We start from the raw sequence: 20,533 nt of genomic DNA on the forward strand, positions 1-20,533 counted from the left end.
GTTACTGCCATATATATCCTCAGCTCTTTCAGAGAAGGAAGTTCTGCCTTGTGAAATAGTTGGTTAGCATTGGTTAGTGTCATCCCTTTGGCCGTGTTTAATGAAAATGAGATATTCCTGAGTAGTCAGAGTATGAATTCTGATGGTTTTACTACTTGAGCTTTTAAGCACTTGGTATTGTAAATGATGTGGCATTATTGCCACTCAGCAACCTGTTGTAGGTTAACCCCAGTAGGCAGTTCAGCCCTACGCAGCCACTCACTCACTTCCCTCTAGTGGTATGGGGGAGAGAATCGGAAGAGTAAAAGTGAGAAAATGTGTGCATTCAGGTAAAGTCAAACAGATAAAGCAAACCAAAACAAAGAATTCATTCACTGCTTCCTGTCAGCAGGTAGGTATTCAGCCATCTCCAGGAAAGCAGGGTTTCACTTACTTAAAAGTGATTTTGGCAGATGAATGACATCACTCTGAATATCCCCCTTTTCTACTTCTCCCATCTTTTATTGCTGGCATGGAACATTCTTTCGGTCATTTGGGGTCAGCTGTCCCAGTTGTGTCTCCTCTCAACTTCTTGTGCACCCCCAGCCTACTCACTAGTGAGGTGGTGTGAGAAGCAGAAGGCTTCCGTGAGGCTGTGTGAGCTCTGCTGGCAATATAGTTAAAATCTCCCTGTATTATCAGTGCTGTTCCAGCCACGGGTCCAAAATTCAGTATTATACAAGCTGCCATGGAGAAAATTAACTCTATGCCAGCCCAAACCAGTACAGAACCCTATTAAAAAAAATTAATTGGAATTTCTCAGCATATTTGTTTAAAAAACTATGTTGTGTCAGTCAGAGAAGATACAGATCTAAGCACTGAAGTCACTGGGATGGATGAGAAAACATTATTGCTGTTATTAGTAAGAACATGCTCAGATCCATAAGTGAGATCAGTAGAATACATAGAATACATAGAATACATAGAATAAACCAGGTTGGAAGAGACCTTCAAGATCATCGCGTCCAAACCATCAACCAATCCAACACCACCCAAACAACTAACCCATGGCACCAAGCACCCCATCAAGTCTTCTCCTGAAAACCTCCAGTGATGGCGACTCCACCACCTCCCCAGGCAGCCCATTCCAATGGGCAATCACTCTTTCTGTATAGAACTTTTTCCTAACATCCAGCCTGAACCTCCCCTGGCGCAGCCTGAGACTGTGTCCTCTTGTTCTGGTACTGGCTGCCTGGGAGAAGAGACCAACATCCGTCTGTCTACAACCTCCCTTCAGGTAGTTGTAGAGAGTAATAAGGTCACCCCTGAGTCTCCTCTTCTCCAGGCTAAGCAACCCCAGCTCCCTCAGCCTCTCCTCGTAGGGCTTGTGTTCCAAGTAGGAGAAAGGGGGGAGCCTATTGAGAGAAAAGGACATCCATATATACCTCCTTGAAACCACAGGGCTATTTGGCAGTGCATTAGTCTGTTTCCTTCTAATTAGGTGCACACAGTTTCAAGGATATTTGATGGCATCATAGAAGTTTATTCAACCTTATTTTGAAGAGAAGGCTAAACATCCCTAGATGGTAATAATCTGGCTAATTATGAATGACCTTTGCCCTAAAAATCTTGTTGATAAGAAGAAAACCCATTTCTTTGCTCCAAGTTTCTTTAAAATATTATTCTCCCCAGAGTGGAATTGTTCCCCAGCTTACTCTACCTAGTAGGTCAGAAAATGGCTAAAGGCAGGTTTGTCCCCCGGGGATCTCATAACCTAATGCAGCTGCAAATACTTCCTGTGCCCAGTAAGATGCTAACATTATCTTAATAACACGAACCATCTGAATTTGGTCTTGGTCAGTTATAAAATATTATACATTGGAAAGTGTTAGCTTGCTACAGAAAACTAACAATGTTTTCAGAACCACTGAAAGAATTCTTTAAAGACTCAGGTCATTAAAATATGTCCTTTGCAACATTCCCTCCCATATATCACCTAGCACTATATGTCTAATTTGCTTGTTTGAAGCATGGTAAGAGGCTGTAAAAACAAAGTGAGATAACACAATGCAATTATAGTCTACTTATAATTATGAGTTAATTGTAAAATGGTTTTCAGCTTGCAGCAGGATTTATTCTCCCTAGTTATGATTAGCAATGAGGGTATTAGCAAGAGGCACACACATTACTGAACCAAGAAACCAGCTCTGAGGTGGTTAATCATAATGCAATGTGCAAAACCAGAAATAATCAGTTTTTACTATGTCCAATTGTTTTTTGGAAGGCCTAATATATAAAGAAGAAACTGTGAAAAGGCCATTTTAAAACAAAGCACATACATTCTTAATGTGAATGCTCAGGAATCTCTGCAGGAAAAATACAAGATTGATTTACAAATCAGGGGATGCCTAACAGAAATTAGATTAATTGGGAAAATGGATTGGGTATGATTTCTTCTATTTTATTTTATTTTATTTTATTTTATTTTATTTTATTTTATTTTATTTTACTTCATAATAAAGTTTGCTCAAAAGGGTTAATAAACATGCCAAGTCAAATTTGGCTATCTTCATGCTACCTGTGAAATACTGCTCTTCAATTTATCACTACATATTAATAAATTTCCTATTCAGATTAGTCATGTGTATGTTGAGTGAAAATGGAAAGCTGAAATGTCCTATAGATTTAATGTATCCTTGTATACATTGCATGCATTTCTTTTATCATTTTAGTAACATAACAAAGATATGCTTGTAATTTTTTTTCTAATGAGAAAGGTTTCAAATTGAGTTTTGTTTTGGTTCCCATTGAACTTGAACATAAATTGTCTTTTCAAATCCAGTACATTAGTCTAAATTGTTATGTCATGAAGTAAAAAACAAACCAAACCAAAACAAACCACCACAAAACACCAACAGAAAAAAACACCTCTTCTATAGCCTCCTTAAAGGTAACAGGTGACTTCAGCTCACAGACAGATAAGAAACCAGACTCACTGCACATTTTGTATCCAGGAAGTTCACAAAAGATTGTTAATCGTTCTGATTTTACAGACCCTCAAGTTATAGTGACTGAGAATCCATATTTGCTACAAACATGAAGTTTCATCCAAATGTCCTCTGCAGCTTGGCCTATTTAGTTACCTTGGCAATGGTCTCAGACTGGAGAATTTGCAGGTAACCTCACTGGATGCTAATTTCAGATACTAGAGGCATCTTGATGAGAAACAAATTTTCCCATTAATGGGATTCAGAAAGATCTGTGGTCTAAGGTTTGCCATCATAGCCTTGCTATAGCCTGGGAAGGCAGAGAATAGAGAAAACTTCTCCAGTATTAAAATTGTACTAGCAGAGGAAGCATTGGAGTCTCCTTGTTAGGCTTACTGGTCAGAAATGTAAACTGAAGTCCCCTGGAAAGTTGCTCAGTGACTTCTGGTTTTCAGACAACTGAGTCAGATTCTCCTCTGAAGTTATTTACAACTGTACATATCTATTGGTGTCAGCACTCTCGCTCTAGATTTACAAACAGAATTCAAGCCTCTTAATAAAAACTGAAAAAGCAGTGTGACTTCAAATTAACAGGTACAAACAACTGTCTTATCTCTATTAATAATCTTGACTCCACAAGAAAGTCTTTTGTTTCTGAATATCTGATTGTTGGTACTTTTAGAAATATAGTCCTCTTCAACAATGCCAAAAAGGAGTTCTAATACACTGCTCCAATGCATCTCATATATCTCTCTGAAAGGCAAAAGAAAGAGTGTAAAGCATCAGTGCCAACTAAGTCAGGCTGCTGGTGATCAAGTGTCATTATGTGAAACTGGCTGCTCTCGAGGAGAATTTATCCTACTATGCTGATTGGAGAAAGCCATCAAGTACTGCTGGAACCATTTCAACACATTCTCAGTCAACACCAGCCAGTCACCTAGGCACTGCAACAGAATCCAGCCTTTTACAGAATAACCCCCCCATGGCTAGATCTGATAGTACAAACAAGGCCAGGCTTCCTTTTCAGCAGTGGCATTCAAACCGTTTATGACTTTGACAAGGGCAGCCTCAGTAGCATGGCTGTGGTTGAATCCAGGATGAAATTCATCAAACAAACCACTACTGTCCAGAATTTCTCTCACTCGCCTTGCCACTACTTTCTCTGGGAGCATGTTGGAAACCAGCAGGAAAGACAGCATTTCCATTGCTTCTTGTGTTGTGCAGGATCCCAGCATGAGGTGAGAAGGCTGTGGACATCGTAATTATTCCCATTCCAGAAGCAGCCTTTCAGAATTTCTGGGCTGTTGAGCTCCTAAGAATAGTGGTACCATTACCCAGGTGAAATGCTTCTGTGTGTACATGTTTCTCTCAGTCCATTTAGCTCTGTGCCATTATAGAGCACTTCTGCCACGCTTGCCTTTTGCTGCCTCCTCTGAATTTAATTTACTCCAGTTCATCAGATAATTGCAAAAATGTAAACTCATGCAGTATAAAAGAGGGAAGAGAATCAAACAAAGTGAATCAATAAAAGCCTTACTTCATGCAGTCATTCATCAGCATCTACTGCAACATAATCTCCTTGGAACTCAAAGCAACCACTGGTATTTACAGAGTGTAGTATAGCTTAGGCTCCAATATGCAATTTTAATTATAACTGCATTGAAAAACACATTTTTCATCTAATTTTTATATTTTATATGAACTAAATACTAAACTATGGCATTTTCTGCTTCATTTACATAATCTACCACTTGCACATTATTTCTTACCATGGTATGGTGTTTTATGAGGATACATTAAAGAAAACTAATAAAAGTTCAATTAAACATCATAAATGTAGCCAAGTGCATATTTTTAATACCCTTCAGAGATAATGCTGCTGAAGTGTTATAAAAAAACAAACTAGTGCTTCCTCAGTGTACAACAATTGCATGTAATAAAAGCAGTTTATATCGTAATTCTAAATATAGGACCAGTTTCACAACTTTAGTAATCCAGACCTTAAAAAGTGAGTGTGCTGGAAAGGAGTAGGACAGTAAATGAGCAACCTCAAAATATGATCAGAGCTAGGGGCACAATCAGAAGAAACTGGTGCACCCAGGTGTACACAGCCCTGCCTACTTGCTGTTTCATACTGGGACCTGAGTCAGGATCGTGTATGGCATGCTGGATCACAGATAAAGGTGATCATCTGGAGGGTAAAGGATAGAGCTGAGCAGGTGTTATTACTCAAAGTGGCATGCTCCCTATGACATATCATGGCTTCCTGCCCATTCCATGGCTTAAAATGAATGCTGTTTTATGGCACATGGCACTCTTGTGTCTGAGGCATGATGCATATGGTGGTAGACAGGGTCAGTGAAAGCCCATGGCACTGTACAAAGTGGGTACCCTGTTATGGGAGTCACACTTATTATGGTAAGACCCAACAGGTCTGGGAAGTACAGCAGACAGAGAGTATTTGTGACCCATTTAAATGATAATGCTATAGAAATTTCAGAAAGGTAGGAACAAAGGATATGATTGGAATCCAGGAGGGGGTTGGTCTCTTCTCCCAGGCAACCAGCACCAGAACAACAGGACACAGTCTCAAGCTGTGCCAGGGGAAGTTTAGGCTCGAGGTGAGGAGAAAGTTCTTCACAGAGAGAGCTGGTAGCCATTGGAATGGGCTGCCCAGGGAGATGGTGGTGTCACCATCCCTGGAAGTGTTCAAGAGGGGACTGGACGTGGCACTTGGTGCCATGGTTTAGTAGTCCTGAGGTCTTGGGTGACAGGTTGGACTTGATAATCCTTGAGGTCTCTTCTAACCTTATTGATTCTATGAAAAAATATGCAGTAACACAACTATCCAGCTACTGTCTTGATGGGTTTAGTATAACAAGGTCAATAGCTTTGCTTAGCTGAATAGATGAAAAGCGCAGATGCCTAGAGAGGGAGTTATTATTGCCAAACTAGCTGACAAAAGTAAAGCTTGGCAGCTAATCTAAATGAAATTAAGGGTAAGTGGAGATTCCTGTTTGGGCAAAAATGTAAAATTCCCTAGACTAATCTTGGCAATGAAGTGAAATACAAGAGACCATGAGAAAGAGTCAAAATCTACTACAATTTCCTGGGCACGACCCAGATTCATGACTTAAAGATATCCATGTGAAATCAGTACCTAGACTACAACATGCAAGGGCAAAGTGTACAAGAGAAGAGAGAGAGGAATGAAAAAAATAGTAATAATAGGGACTTGAGCTCCTGTATTAAAAGCAGGAGGATAAAACATTACATCCTTGCAGATGAACTACAAGTGGGTTCCTTTCAATGTATATTAAATTGATATTCTGAAATCTACTATTTCACTCCAAGGTTTGGCAAAAGCCTTTACAGTCAGACCTAGGGAGAGAGAGCAGGACTATAACTGTCCAGATCTATATTGTTCTAAAATACCATGGAATCACACACCTTGAATTCTCCAGAGGCAGCTGAAAACCAAAGGCAGGAAGATCATTCTGGGAGAAGCACCAGCTGGTAGCCAGTTCTGATGTTCCTAGCTCTGATGAATGAGAAGCCATGGTGTGGCTGAAAACTGAGTGACAGTACATGCGAAACCTGAGACAAGGAGAGGGCTATCGACACTGAAAGGCATAGTCAGTCCTGAAAAAAAGACTATCCAGGGTTCCTGTCCTTCAATGCTTGCCTAAGAAACTTCAATAATCATAAGACTTGAAATAAATAATAATCAGACACTAGAAGACCAGGAAAGCATCCGATAGGGATTTTGGGAATTCGTATTTCTCAAGTGCATTAAGTCCTTGCAGTCCCTCTGCAGCTCCCCATGATTCTTCATTGGTTGCCAAGACAAGGAGAGGAATGGAACATCCTTCCTACAAGGAGAGGCTGAGAGAGCTGGGGTTGTTCAGTTTGGGTATTTTCAAAACCTGCCTGGATACACTACTGTGTGGCCTGATTGAGGCAAACCAGCTTTAGCAGGAGGGTTGAAGTAGTGATCCTTAGAGGTCCCTTCCAACCCCTACCATTCTGTGATTTTGTGAAAAGAGATGACTCTTATTGCAGCCTTTCAGTAGTTAAAGGGGATTTGGAAGAAAGACAGGGACAGTTATTTTAGCAAGGCTTGTTGTGACACAAGAATAAGTAGTGGTTTAAAACTGAAGGATGGTAGATTTAGGTTAGACATTAGGAAGAAAATCTTTACTGTGAGGATGGTGAGGCATGGGAACATATTGCCCAGAGAGGCGGTAAATGCCCCATGCCTGGAAACATTCAAGGCCAAGCTGGACAGGGCTCTGAGCAACCCGATCTATTGAAGATGCCCCTGCTTACTGCAGGGGAATTGAAGTAGGTGACCTTTAAAGGTTCTCTTCTGACCCAAACCATTCTATGATTCTAAGATGAATGGGCTACTCCCAGGCTAAAAATGAGTGTGAACAGTCTTCCTGTGATTCTCTAGGCTAAAGTGGTTATGATAATTTGCTAGTGGGACTTGTTATCACTGGAAGATAAAAATATCCTTTATATATTGAAAGAATGATCATGAAAACTCCCAGGTTTCCTTGAGGAATCACAGCCTTTGCACCCTAGGGCCATTACAGTGAGCCTTCTAGTCCAAAAGAAAAACTTCTGGGTGATTATATTGTGGAAAATGGACTTGAAATACAACCTTCAAACATATGTAAAGATATTTTCCACTGTGACAGGAACAGCAAATGTGACTTGGGAATTAAGCTACAAATAGAGGCATTAGAATATCTCCTACACACCACACCTGAATCCTGGCATTGAGGATGATCAAAACCCACACTGCTCTGTGATCCAGCACAAGAAGACAATCTCTGAGTTACGCTGGGATGGATTTTTAGCTCTCCAAGAAGAAACAATGTTTGCCACCAAACTTGAAGAAAACATGCTCTCTTCAATACCAGAGGAAAACATGCTCTCCTGAGTACTAGAGGTGCGGTAGAACTGTAAACACCATGGGAGCTTAGGTGAGACTTCCTCATGCTCAGTATGGGTTTGGAGGGTGCACATCACCTGCTGCAGGCATGTGCTCATTGCTCTCCTGTTGCAGAGGTGAAGGAAAGACTGGGAGAGACTGCTGAGAGAAACTGTTCTCCTCCTATCTGAGAGATCCAACTCTGCTGCTGGGATCTGGAGGAGAGTTTGCTTGTAGCCTTGAAAATATTGTCTTCATAGAATTAGAAATAGCCAGAAATCCAGGAAAATGTGCTAAGAATTAGTACTGGAAACACCACTGATGTTGTTTATACATGTGGCATCTAGGTACCTGGAAGCATATTCAGAGCAGGCTGTAAACAATGGCAAACCAGGGGGTGCAGGATTTTGCCTGCCTTTTGAAGTCTGTTAGCTGTGTTTATTTTATATTGCTGTGTATGTGTACACAGCACTCTGCCAAGCAAGATACTGTTTTTATTGACCTACTTGTGTTCCAATTTATCGCCAGTGACAGCTGTTGTCAATGATCTGGAGAAAATAAATTGAGAGTATAGCAAAGAGACTGATTGGTAAAAAAAAACAGTTGTTGTTTTGAATCAAGTAGAAGGGATTTAGTCTCTTAAAAACTAGAGTCTGATTAAAATGAAGACTTTAAAGCCATGGTTGGATTACAGTAATTCAGAACTTCATGGATTATGAGATGAAATACTTCACAGGCATAATTTTGAACAAATGCTGCCATTAGGATGACTATATAATTTTAAACCTACTGTATTGCATTTCTTCAAATCCTCTGCTGTAGTACTATACAAATTTGAAAGACAATGGCTGCCATGTTTAATTTGATCCTCCTAACATGAATCAAATCTGTTGACATTCAACATTTGCAGCCAGTCTAATTCACTGCATTTCAGTGACTTCACCCCACAGTGATTTCAGAACCAAGGTGTAGTATTGCTGGTATTCTGGTGGTAATTCCTAGAAACAGGTTGTGGATGACAGTTGTAGTACATGAAAATCTCCCTTCTCTAGTTGGTACAACAGGCATTTAACCATTTCTGGGGTTTAAGGGCAAATTAAGACATTTGATCCTGTGTTCTACTTTATTTGCCTTTTTAGACTTCTTTTATTTTTAAGGGGCCACAAGTTGCTTGGGGACATCCTACATGTAAGGCACTATGTACAGTTTAATTGTATCCCTCCCTGAAAATGCAGAACAGTTTTACTGAACACACCTGCCAGAGAAATCACGTGTCACTAACAGAGAAGGCAAGTGGTAAGAGCATCTTAGACGATGGAGCAGTTTTCCCACGACAGTATGCTAGAGGAAGAGTGAAACAAACCAGGCCCCTCGTTTTCTGTCAGCAATCTGATGAAGATAGAACAGTTCCATTGTACCTGTTTCTGAAAGCACTTTTTTTCTAATTCAGATTCACAGATTCATGGAATGATTTGAGTTGGAAGGAACCTTAGGATCATCTAGTTCCAACTCCCTACCATGGGCAGGGGCACCTTACACTAGACCAGCTTGCTCAAGGCCTTGAATACCTCTAGGGAGGAGTATCCTGCAGTGTGCCCAGGCAGCCAGGAGGGCCAATGGCATCCTGGCCTGCATCAGGAACAGTGTGGCCAGCAGGAGCAGGGAGGTCATTCTGCCCCTGTACACTGCACTGGTTAGGCCACACCTCGAGTCCTGTGTCCAGTTCTGGGCCCCTCAGTTTAGGAAGGAGGTTGACTTGCTGGAACGAGTCCAGAGAAGGGCAACAAAGTTGGTGAGGGGTTGGAACACAAGCCCTACGAGGAGAGGCTGAGGGAGCTGGGGTTGCTTAGCCTGGAGAAGAGGAGACTCAGGGGTGACCTTATTACTCTCCACAACTACCTGAAGGGAGGTTGTAGACAGACGGATGTTGGTCTCTTCTCCCAGGCGGCCAGTACCAGAACAAGAGGACACAGTCTCAGGCTGCGCCAGGGGAGGTTCAGGCTGGATGTTAGGAAAAAGTTCTATACAGAGAGAGTGATTGCCCATTGGAATGGGCTGCCTGGGGAGGTGGTGGAGTCGCCATCACTGGAGGTGTTCAGGAGGAGACTTGATGGGGTGCTTGGTGCCATGGGTTAGTTGTTTGGGTGGTGTTGGATTGGTTGATGGGTTGGACACGATGATCTTGAAGGTCTCTTCCAACCTGGTTTATTCTATGTATATTCTATGTATTCTATGTATTCTACTGAACAACCTGTTCCGGCCTCTCACCACCCTCACTGAAAAGAACTTCTTCTGAATATTTGGTTTAAATCTACCCTCCTCAAGGTTCAGTCCATTCCCTCTCACCCTATCACTGAAAGCCCTTGTAAAAAGTCCTTTCCTGGGCTTTATTGTAGGCTGCCTTCAGGTACTGGAAGGCCACTATAAGGTCTCCTCGGAGCCTTCTTTTCTCCAGGCTGAATAGCCCCAACTCTTGCAGCCTGTCCCCACAGGGATGAGTGTGTTTTAAAATTTTGACATTTTTCAGTGATACCATTCTGCCTTGTGTGTGCATGTTTAAACTGTGATTTAAACATGAACAGTTTAAACAAGTTGCAAATCTGGGGGCAAAAATTATAGCCCAGCTCAAATGCATCTACACCAATGCATGAAGCAGGGGCAACAAATAGAAGCTGGAAGCCATTGTGCAACAGGATAGCTATGACTTAGTCACCATCACAGAAATATGGTGGGATGACTGGAGTGCTGCAATGGATGTCTGGGTTTGGGCTCTAGAAGATAGGGGGGCTGAAGAGAGATAGTCAATATTCAAGCACTACCTCCTGTAAGCTCAAAATAGATACATCCTCGTGAGTATGAAATCAAGCAGGGAAGGCAAGAGATGTGCATGGATGAGCAAGAAGCTTTTGGAATGGAAAAACTCAGATGGAAGAAGAAAGTTCACAGTATGTGGAAAAGGGACTGGCCACTTTGGAGGAATATAGGAAAGTTGCCAGAGTATGTAGAGATGCTACAAGGAGATCTAAGGACCTCTTGGAATTAAACCTGGCAAAGGATGTAAAACACAGCAAGAAGGGCTTCTTCAATTACATTACCAGGAAAAGAAACAACATGAAGAATATGGGCCCACTGCTGAATCAGGTGGGTGACCTGGTGACAGAGGATACAGAGAAGGAAGTGTTACTGAATGTCACCTTTGCTTCAGTTTTTACTGCTAAGGCTGACCCTCAGTCCCAGGAGGTAACACAGAAAGCCTGGAGGAGGGAAGACTTTCTCCTGGTTAAGGAGGATCAAGCTAGACATCAGTTAAATGAACTGGATATCCACAATTCCATGGGTATTGTACCCTCTCAAGCAGTTCCCTGTCCTTCTTGAGCTGGGTAGCCCAGAAGTGGACACAGTACTAGAGATGAGGCCTCACCAGGGCAGGGCAGAAGAGAACCTGCCTCAGCCTCCTTGCCACACTCTTCTTGATGTACCCCAGGATACCATTGGCCTTCTTGGCCACACGGACAGGTTGCTGCCTCATGGCCATATGTGTTTTTCCTGAGTGCAATCCTGGACCTGCAAGACGGAGAGCAGAAATACAACCGAGAGGCCAAGGATGTGACCACTGCCACAGGGCAGGCAAAACGGCCCAGACCTGCGGAACTGGTGGCTGTTTACTGAGACGTACATGAATGTTACAGTGCCCCTTTCCCACTGCCTGCCTCATTGAGCCCACTGACCTATCTTTATTTTAACAGGTGCCTTTCTCCCCAGTTGCCTTCCCATCCATTTCTAAGAGGCAATACTATCTTGTTTTTTACTCCCATCCTTTTCTCACATGGTTTGGAGGTCCAGCATCTCTTATCACCTCCAGGGCCTCACAGACACAAAGGCCACCTACACATTCTGTTATTATTCACTTTTTGGATTCCCACAGTCATCCTGTTGTCCACCAGAACTCTCAGGTCTTTTTCCACAGAGCTGCTTTCCAGCAGGTCAGCCCCTAACCTGTACTGATGCATGTTGTTAATCATCTCTAGATGCAGGACCCTCCATTTGGCCTCATTAAACTTCATAAGGTTATTCTCTGCCCAACTCTCCACCCTGTCCAGGCCACGCTGGATGGCAGCACAGCCTTCTGGTGCATCAGGCACTCCTGCCAGTTTTGTGTCATCAGCAAACTTGCTGAGAGTACACTCTCTCCCTTCATTCAGATCATTGATGAATACATTGAGCAGGACTGGACCCAATACTGAACCACTTCTTCAACTAAAGTCTGTGCCACTGGCCACAGCCTTTGAGCTCTCTCAGCCAGTTTGCAATCCACCCTACTGTCCATTCATCTAACCCACACTTTCTAAGTTTGCCTGTGAAGATAAGGCCAAATGCCTTACTGACGTTTGCCAGCTTCCTCAGCACTTGCAGGCGCACTAGTTACATGCTGCCAGCACAGCACTGTTTGCTAAACTGCTAGCTACTTCTATGCTTATGCTGAGCATGGCCTACCACCATGTCAAGCTCTAAGCTTATATTGCTCACACTGCTTATTGCTACGATTGCCACACAGTAAAGAGCCATGAAGATGATTAGGGGACAAGAGCATCTCTCTTATGAAGAAAGTCCAAGGAACTTGGGGCTTTTTAGCCCTCTAGACTGAGGGGGGATCTTATCAATGCTTATTAATACTTGAAGGGTGGGTGTCAGGAGGAAGGGGACAGTCATTTTTCAGTAGTACCCAGGGACAGGACAAGAGGTCATGGGCACAAATTGAACATAGGAAGTTCCATCTAAACATGATGAGGAGGAACTTTACTACAGGGTGGTAGAGCACTGGAACAGGCTGCCAAAAGAATTGGTGGAGTCTCTATCTCTGGAGTCATTCAAAGTCTGTCTGGATGCAGCCTGCTTAGGTGAACCTACTCTGGCAGGTGGGTTGTACTAAATGATATTCAGAGGTCCCTTCCAACATCTATCATTCTGTAATCTGTAAATTATAGATTTTAAATTATTCTGAGAGCTATGAAAAGTTAGATAGTACTTCTAAACAGCTTCAAACTTCCTCAGTGGAGACTGTTGCATAAATGTTAAAAACATGGAAGGTGGTGGAGAAGGAGGAAAAATAAAGATACATACATAGGGTTGAGTTTTCTTCAAAAGGGGCAGAAAAATGTGGTACACTTATACAACTTACATCTCCTTATAACTGCCATGAATACATAAAGAAGTTAATCTTACCAGCTTTCTTTTCTAGATACATGAAACACCCTTCTGAAGTCACAGAATCACGGAATCACAGAATCACCAAGGTTGGAAGAGAACTCAAAGATCATCGAGTCCAACCTGTCACCACAGACCTCATGACTAAACCATGGCACCAAGTGCCACATCCAGTCCCTTCTTGAACACCTCCAGGGATGGGGACTCCACCACCTCCCTGGGCAGCACATTCCAATGGTGAACGACTCTCTCAGTGAAGAACTTTCTCCTCATCTCGAGCCTAAACTTCCCCTGGTGCAGCTTGAGACTGTGTCCTCTTGCCTGGGAGAAGAGACCAACCGCCTCCTGGCTACAACCACCCTTCAGGTAGTTGTGGACAGCAAGTCTGTGGGAATTATTTATGCCTTATATTATTAAACATGGATTCTCTTTATAAGAGGCTGCTGTCCATCCAGTTGTCCCTGAGACCAGCCAGTGTGAACAAACCTTATTACTATCATTGATAAAAATTCTCAATTCTTGTAGAAAGCAGTTCCTGAATAAACAAAGCAATTACTCCAGGATTTCCTTTGGTATAACATAGTTAGAGATGTTGTGGATGAAACAAAAGGTGTGGGACTACAAAAGGCACATGAAGGTCACCCAGTTTACAGAGCTCCAGGCAGTCTGAGACATAATTTGAACAGAACCTCTTCTACACTAACCAGAAAAAAATCAGTGTTTTCAGGCCACAACACTACCAGTCAAAAACAATCTTGATTTGTCTAGTTACTAGGATGTCAACCATCTGTTTCACCTCTCTACCTTATCTAAATAATGCCACATCCTAAATGACCTTGGGAAACAAACCAGCAATTTAAATTTACCAAAAAGAAAAGAAGGACAATTACAGGTTTAAATTAATTTTCAGAGGAGGAGAGCAGGGGATGTTTCAAGGATGTAGTGGAGTGGAAAGGGTCAAGTGTCCCTCTACTCATGCTAATCACTGCTGCTTCCTACTTGCCCTGCTGTTGTGAGATCTTTTCCAAAGCAGCAGCAGCAGCAATGACAGCAGCAGCAATGACAGCAGCAGCTGTCAAGGCTCATGGATGCAAGGCTCTCGTATGTCATCTTCCCCTTGCTCCAAAAGGTGCAGAAGAAAGATGCCTCTCTCACCCCACCTTGCTATGGGTCTGTATGACTTGATAGTCTTGATGTTTGCATAATTAATGCTGGTGCCCCAAGGGTACTAATAAAGCCTTAATGGTCTCCTTCCTCTCCCCATGGCCTAAAGAAAACCATCTAAGCTCAGGTATGGGCCTTCACTCCCTGTCCAACTCATTGTACGTGTATATCTGTCTTCAGCTTTTTCACAGCATGCTTGTGCCTGGCCGTGTTCCTCAGTGATGTGAACTCTGATCTGAGTATTGTCTTCTCAGCTGCACCTGCACACCTGACAGTCACTGAGATGTGTCTGACCATCACTAAATCTGATACTGATCTGACTTCTTGGCCTTGCCTTGAACCTGCTTCATCATCATGGACTTGGCTGAGGATCTGGGCTCTTGATTGAAGCCGATTCCACTCCTGGGTCTGCCTGGCTCACCCAACTTGGGTGTTGTGCGACTGGACCTGGGACTAGCAGGGCCCCTGCCCTGCCAGGCCTACATTCTGCCCCTTGGCTCCCTATCCTTTAGAGAACAACCAGTCCTCTCTGCTCCTGATGATTGGAGGCTTAATTTATGATGAAAAATTACAGAGTTTCTATAGTATGTCTCAATTGTTTCTCAACGTACATACAGTATTATTATAATTCTTCTGTCTATGTCTCACTTCCTGTTGGACAACATTTTTAAATGCAGGAAATTACATTGTTTTCTTTATTTTAAAGTCATCTGTACTTACATATCATCAAAGATAAGCTTCGTCCTTCTGCAGTCCCTGGGTGTGCTGGACATGAGTGACCAAGATTCTGTCTGAGACTGTGGCTTATTGCAGAGAAGAACATTTTCTGAATTGATGTGAACTGCTTTCTAGACAACAAACAGAAGAGAAGACATTGAGGAACTGCCCACTAACTTCAAAAAAGCAACTCACAAACCAGAATGTCTTTGCACTGTAAATTGGTGGTTACTTTTTCTACTATTTCTGCAGGGAGTATGTACAGCTGTCTTATTGCTGACAGTCACAAATTCACAGAGATTACTCAGTGCACTTTCTAAGGGCTTGAGTTTCAGTGTGATATACAGAAGAAACTGAGCTGAGCTATCAGCAACTATCAAAACACTCTGAAACACAGTAAGTGAAATTATTAAAGAACAGATCTGTTGTGGTCATTTAGAAGACGTAGTTATATCTCTAGTCATCATCATCGAAACTAGCATTATTTGACTCATTTCACGCTGCACTGCTGCTGTGCTTGTGACTATGAATTTGTAGCCCAAAGTCCATGTTTCTTTCTGCTCTGCATTGCTGATCAACTTGAAAGACCACTGCCCTGTGCCACATGTGACTTTTGGCAGGGTCTCATGCATTTCCTCAGCTCATGGCCCTTATGTACCCTGTGACCTGCTCTGTGGGCTACCACGCATCAGTACAGTGCAAAGCAGAGGGCCCCAGGTTGGTTTTGGTTGATAATCATTACCTGTGACCTGCTGTGTGGGCTACCACGCATCAGTACAGTGCAAAGCAGAGGGCCCCAGGTTGGTTTTGGTTGATAATCATTACCTGTGACCTGCTGTGTGGGCTACCACGCATCAGTACAGTGCAAAGCAGAGGGCCCCAGGTTGGTTTTGGTTGATAATCATTACCATAAACCATTTTTTTCTTTGTCAGGTGACAAAGAAACACAGTAAGAAATAGACAGAAAGTTCAAATGGATAAAAGCCACTCCCTGTCTTGCGGTCTCCGGTAGAAACTTAGAGGACTCCTTTGGCATTCCAGTTAGGTGCCGGATGGGAAGATGGGATAAACTAAAGCTAATTCATCGAACCTCTCATCTTCTATGTGGCAGATCCAGATCAGTTCAGCAGGCTAAAGTTTTCAGACAAATAACCAGATACATAAGAATTTCATTGCAAGGGTTCTTACAATGTTGCCCAAATGGCGCACTGGTGGGTTATGCAGAAAATCTGAGTGAAAAGCATTTGCTAAGGCTGGGGATCATAAAGCAACCACCACTTCTGATTTCCAGCAAATTTTTCTTGTGAAGGAATTTAAATTGTGTTTGACACTCAGTGAAGAATCATACAATTTATAGTTCTGAAAGGGTTATTCACCCCTAAACCTATGTTCTAGAAGTTAAAATGTTTTTAAGAAGTACATTTAATGCCCGTAAATTTAAATGACTGGCAACAACATGTTAAAATACTGTTTTGTTGTACCATACTTATGTAATTAATTTCATTACAACTTATCAAACCCACATAATTTGTGATAACTTGTGTTTTTAAAAAAGTGTCCAAAATTAAGACTGTAGTTGCTATTTTGCCCCTTTACTCTCAAAAAAAGAAACATATTGAAGTACGTGTGTATACACTTAACATATACAGTGGGACCATAATCACCACACAAAAAGTGGGTGGAAAAGACCACTGCTAGAATTAAGGTAGTTTGTTTTCCTAAAATTTGTTTAGGCACTAATACTTAAGTCTTTCAACAGCTCTTATGATGCCTCTTATGAAATGACAAATGCAACAAATAGATATTGGAAAAAATAAATGAACAGGGTTTGTAGCACGAAAAGGATAAGCCTTTCTAGCAGCAGCAGAGTACCCTAACAACTTGGCTAGATGTTCCAGAAGTGGACATCACCATGATCATACCCAAACTGCTTCTTCTAGGTATTTCACACGAAGCAGAACAAATTCAAGGGGAGGATGTGGCAATATTCTGGCCTTGATCTTCTATCAACAGTGTGCTTTAGGATGGAGGGTAGGGTATGATTTTGAGAGGTAAGAGAGAGATTTGTGAATTCCCTCAATCAGAAGAGCTAACAGGCTCTTTACTCCAGTGCCCTAATCACAGAACTCATTCATAACTGGTGGCAGAATGTACTCCTCTCTCAGTGCTCTGATGGCAATGGCTACCACATGGTAGCCTTATCTGGAAAAGCACTCTAGACACATTTAGTGTGAGCAAGATTCTCTGATAAATACCTGAATACCTGGGCTCTGATAGAGCAGAGTTGTGAGGCTGGTACTAAACTGCTCACCAGTGTCCATAGTAAGTATAAGTGTCTGAAAAAGTAGGTTGTAAGACATGTGGGAGAACTTGTCTGCAAACACACTCGTGGTTAGGCAGTGGCTGAGTAGAGGCCTCATGCACCCAGATTCTGGATGTAGCGTGCTTGCACAGTGCCCAAGCAATACTCTGTAGGCCTAAAGCTGTTTTTTTGGGGCCATTAGCTTATACCTTTTGCTTATGTAGCCTTTGTTATTTGCCTGCTTTACAGACTGCTCTCTTTCCTTTCTTCTGTGTCTTGCTAAACCTCAAACCAGAAAAACTGAACTTAGAATGACAACATTCATTATTACATTTTTTTTTGGGGGGGGGGGGGGGGAGAGGGGGGAGCATAATATTCTGCAAAACTATCACAGACTGCAATACAAAATGAAAAATATATAACTAGGCTTCATATTGTGAACAACAGCATAAACTTACATTGAAGTCTCCTGGATGTGGCTGAGACTGGATTTCACCCTTATGTTTTTTGCTGGAGGAGATGGAAGGTAATAGACTGCTGCCATTAGGTCTGCTGGAGGAAGTTAAATCATCGTTGGAATATTTGTGTTTTGATGCATCAGAGAGGGGAGAGACAGGTGACCGAAGCATTTTCTCATTTTTATTTATTGGTATTGCCATGCTGGAAATGGAAATTACAGTAATGGAGTGTCACAAAGCTGGGTTTGAGAAAGGTAAATGTTTTATATATTACCAAAACTTTATATTTAAAACCTGCTGGCAGGATAAAGTCCATTGGTAAACGAGCTTACAGTGTTGGGACCAAGAGTTCATTTACAAATTTGTATCATGTTTCTCTTCTTTGCCTTCAAGGCAAATTGTAATTCTGGAGTTAAAATAAAGTCTGTATCAGAGTACTTAAAAAAACCCCAAAACAGAGATAAATGGCCACTTGCTCACAATTTCTTAAGGGAGAGCTGGAGATGAAGATTAGGCTTTGAAGTGTAAGTTCAGGTTATGGAGTCCTATTTCACCATTACGGGTGACAATTTATAAGCCATGGCAATAAAACCATATGTCAACTAAACCAGGAAATGTGTTTCAAAATGGCTGTGTAGTCTTTGTGCTCACTGTCCAGCCTTCAGTAGCACTGTTTATACTAATCTAATACAGATTGTGAAGACAAAGAAAGATAGCCTGGTAGCGGAGACAAAAAGAAACATATGCAAACAGTAGACACAGAGAAATGTGAGCTGCTCTGTTTTCTAAAGAAAAAAGCTATTCAGCTTTCATTTATTTGCTTGAGGAGAAGTCAGACCACAAAAATGTCCATAAATAAACTTCAGATGCATTAATTTGAAGGAAATATTCAGTTGATAAAGTAACACATTCAAAGTAAAAGTTGTTTGGTTTTTTTTTTAAGGAGACAGTTTTCATTAAGACTAAAGCTGCGATTAAGGTCGGGCAGACGATTTCAACACAATACCTTTCCCTGTCACATTCCCCTTTATTCAGCCAATTATGTTTTATGGACATTTCTCACTTCTTTATAGTTACTCTATCAGAGAGTATACACATAATAGAATCACAAAAAAGAATATGGTACAAACCATATTTTATTTCAGCACATAATTTCAGGGAGCAGAGCGAATTAAATGCGCTCTTCTACATCTGTCCATTTATCTGGCAAGTCTTTAAATCTACATGTGAAAAAGCCATGAAGCAGTCAACATGGTTTTACTAAGGGGAAGTCATGTTTGACCAACCTGATAGCCTTTTATGAGGACATAACCAGGTGGATAGATGATGGCAGAGCAGTGGATGTGGTTTATCTTGGTTTCAGTAAAGCATTTGACACCATCTCCCACAGCATCTTTGCAGCTAAACTGAGGAAGTGTGGTCTGGATGACCAGGCAGTGAGATGGATTGTGAACTGGTTGAAGGAAAGAAGTCAGAGAGTTGTGGTCAATGGAATGGAGTCTAGTTGGAGGCCTGTATCTAGTGGAGTCCCTCAGGGGGTTGGTACTGGGACCAGTACTATTCAATATATTCATCAATGACCTGGATGAGGTCACAGAGTGCACTGTCAGCAAGTTTGCTGATGACACAAAACTGGGAGCAGTGGTTGACACAACAGAGGGTTGTGCTGCCATTCAGTGAGAGCTGGGTGGGGAGAAATTGAATTAAATTCAACAAGGGCAAGTGTAGAGTCTTGCACCTGGGAAAGAACAACCCCATGTATCAGTATAGGTTGGGGACTGACCTGTTGGAGAGCAGTGAAGGGGAAAAGGACCTGGCGGTCTTAGTGGATGGAAGGATGACCATGAGCCAGTAATGTGCTCTTGTGGCCAAGAAGGCCAACGCCGTTCTGGGTTGTATTAGCAGGGGTGTGGATAGTAGGTGGAGAGAGGTTCTTCTCCCCCTCTGCTCTGCCCTGGTGAGGCCGCATCCGGAATATTGTGTCCAGTTGTGGGGCCCTCAGTTTAAGAAGGGCAGAGAACTGCTTGAAAGAGTCCAGCACAGTCACTAAAATGATTAAGGGAGAGGAACATCTTCCTTATGAGGAGAGACTGAGGGAGGTGGGGCGCTGCAGCTTGGAGAAGAGGAGAATAAGGGGTGACCTCATGAATGTTTACAAAGATGTAAAGGATGAGTGCCAAGACAATGGAGCCAGGCTCTTCTTGGTGATGCCCAGTGACAGCCCAAGGGGCAATGGGTGAAAGTTGTGGCATAGGAAGTTCCATGGAAACATGAGGAATTTTTTTTCAGGCTGCTCATGGGGGTTGTCGAGTCTCCTCTGGAGATATTCAAAACCTACCTGCATGCATTCCTGTGTGATCTGGTATAGGTGATCCTGCCCTAGTAGGGGGTTTGGACTAGATGATCTTTCAAGGTCCTTTCCAACCCCTAACATTCTGTGATTCTATGATTCTGTGAACTGTAATTCAGAATCTTTCCTATTTCACATAATGTGCTATCTTTAAAACACAACACAAACTGTTTTGCTTTAATGACTGATGCTGCTTATGTAAGCAAGAATCAGGGAGTGTAAGATGGACAACTGTGCTCTTCTTCTCCCTCAAAAAAAAAAAAGATCTTTAGCACTATTTTGAATGTGTAAGCTAATGCTATCTTTGTCTCCCCTTTTTTCAAACATAAACACAGGATGGCTAGCCATGCTTATATATCATTGTTGAAGTGTCGGCCTAAAGCATCCAAGAGTCACCATAGCTCTTTGGAAGTGTATCCAAGAGTATCAAAA

The 20,533-nt window shown here is 42.2% G+C and overlaps 1 protein-coding gene across 1 annotated transcript in view; it reads right to left on the reverse strand.

Moving 5' to 3' along the window:
* The window catches only part of AFF3 (ALF transcription elongation factor 3), a 371,256-nt gene that overhangs the window by 15,328 nt on the left and 335,395 nt on the right, over positions 1 to 20,533 (reverse strand). Inside the window, exons 13-14 of the mRNA XM_054163057.1 lie at positions 17,752 to 17,953; positions 14,995 to 15,122 (exon numbers count right to left, since the gene is read on the reverse strand). Coding sequence (XP_054019032.1) covers positions 14,995 to 15,122; positions 17,752 to 17,953 — 330 coding nt within the window. The remainder of the gene's footprint in view (positions 1 to 14,994; positions 15,123 to 17,751; positions 17,954 to 20,533) is intronic.

The sequence above is a fragment of the Dryobates pubescens genome, chromosome 7 (genome assembly GCF_014839835.1).
Source record: "Dryobates pubescens isolate bDryPub1 chromosome 7, bDryPub1.pri, whole genome shotgun sequence".
Lineage (NCBI taxonomy): Eukaryota > Metazoa > Chordata > Aves > Piciformes > Picidae > Dryobates > Dryobates pubescens.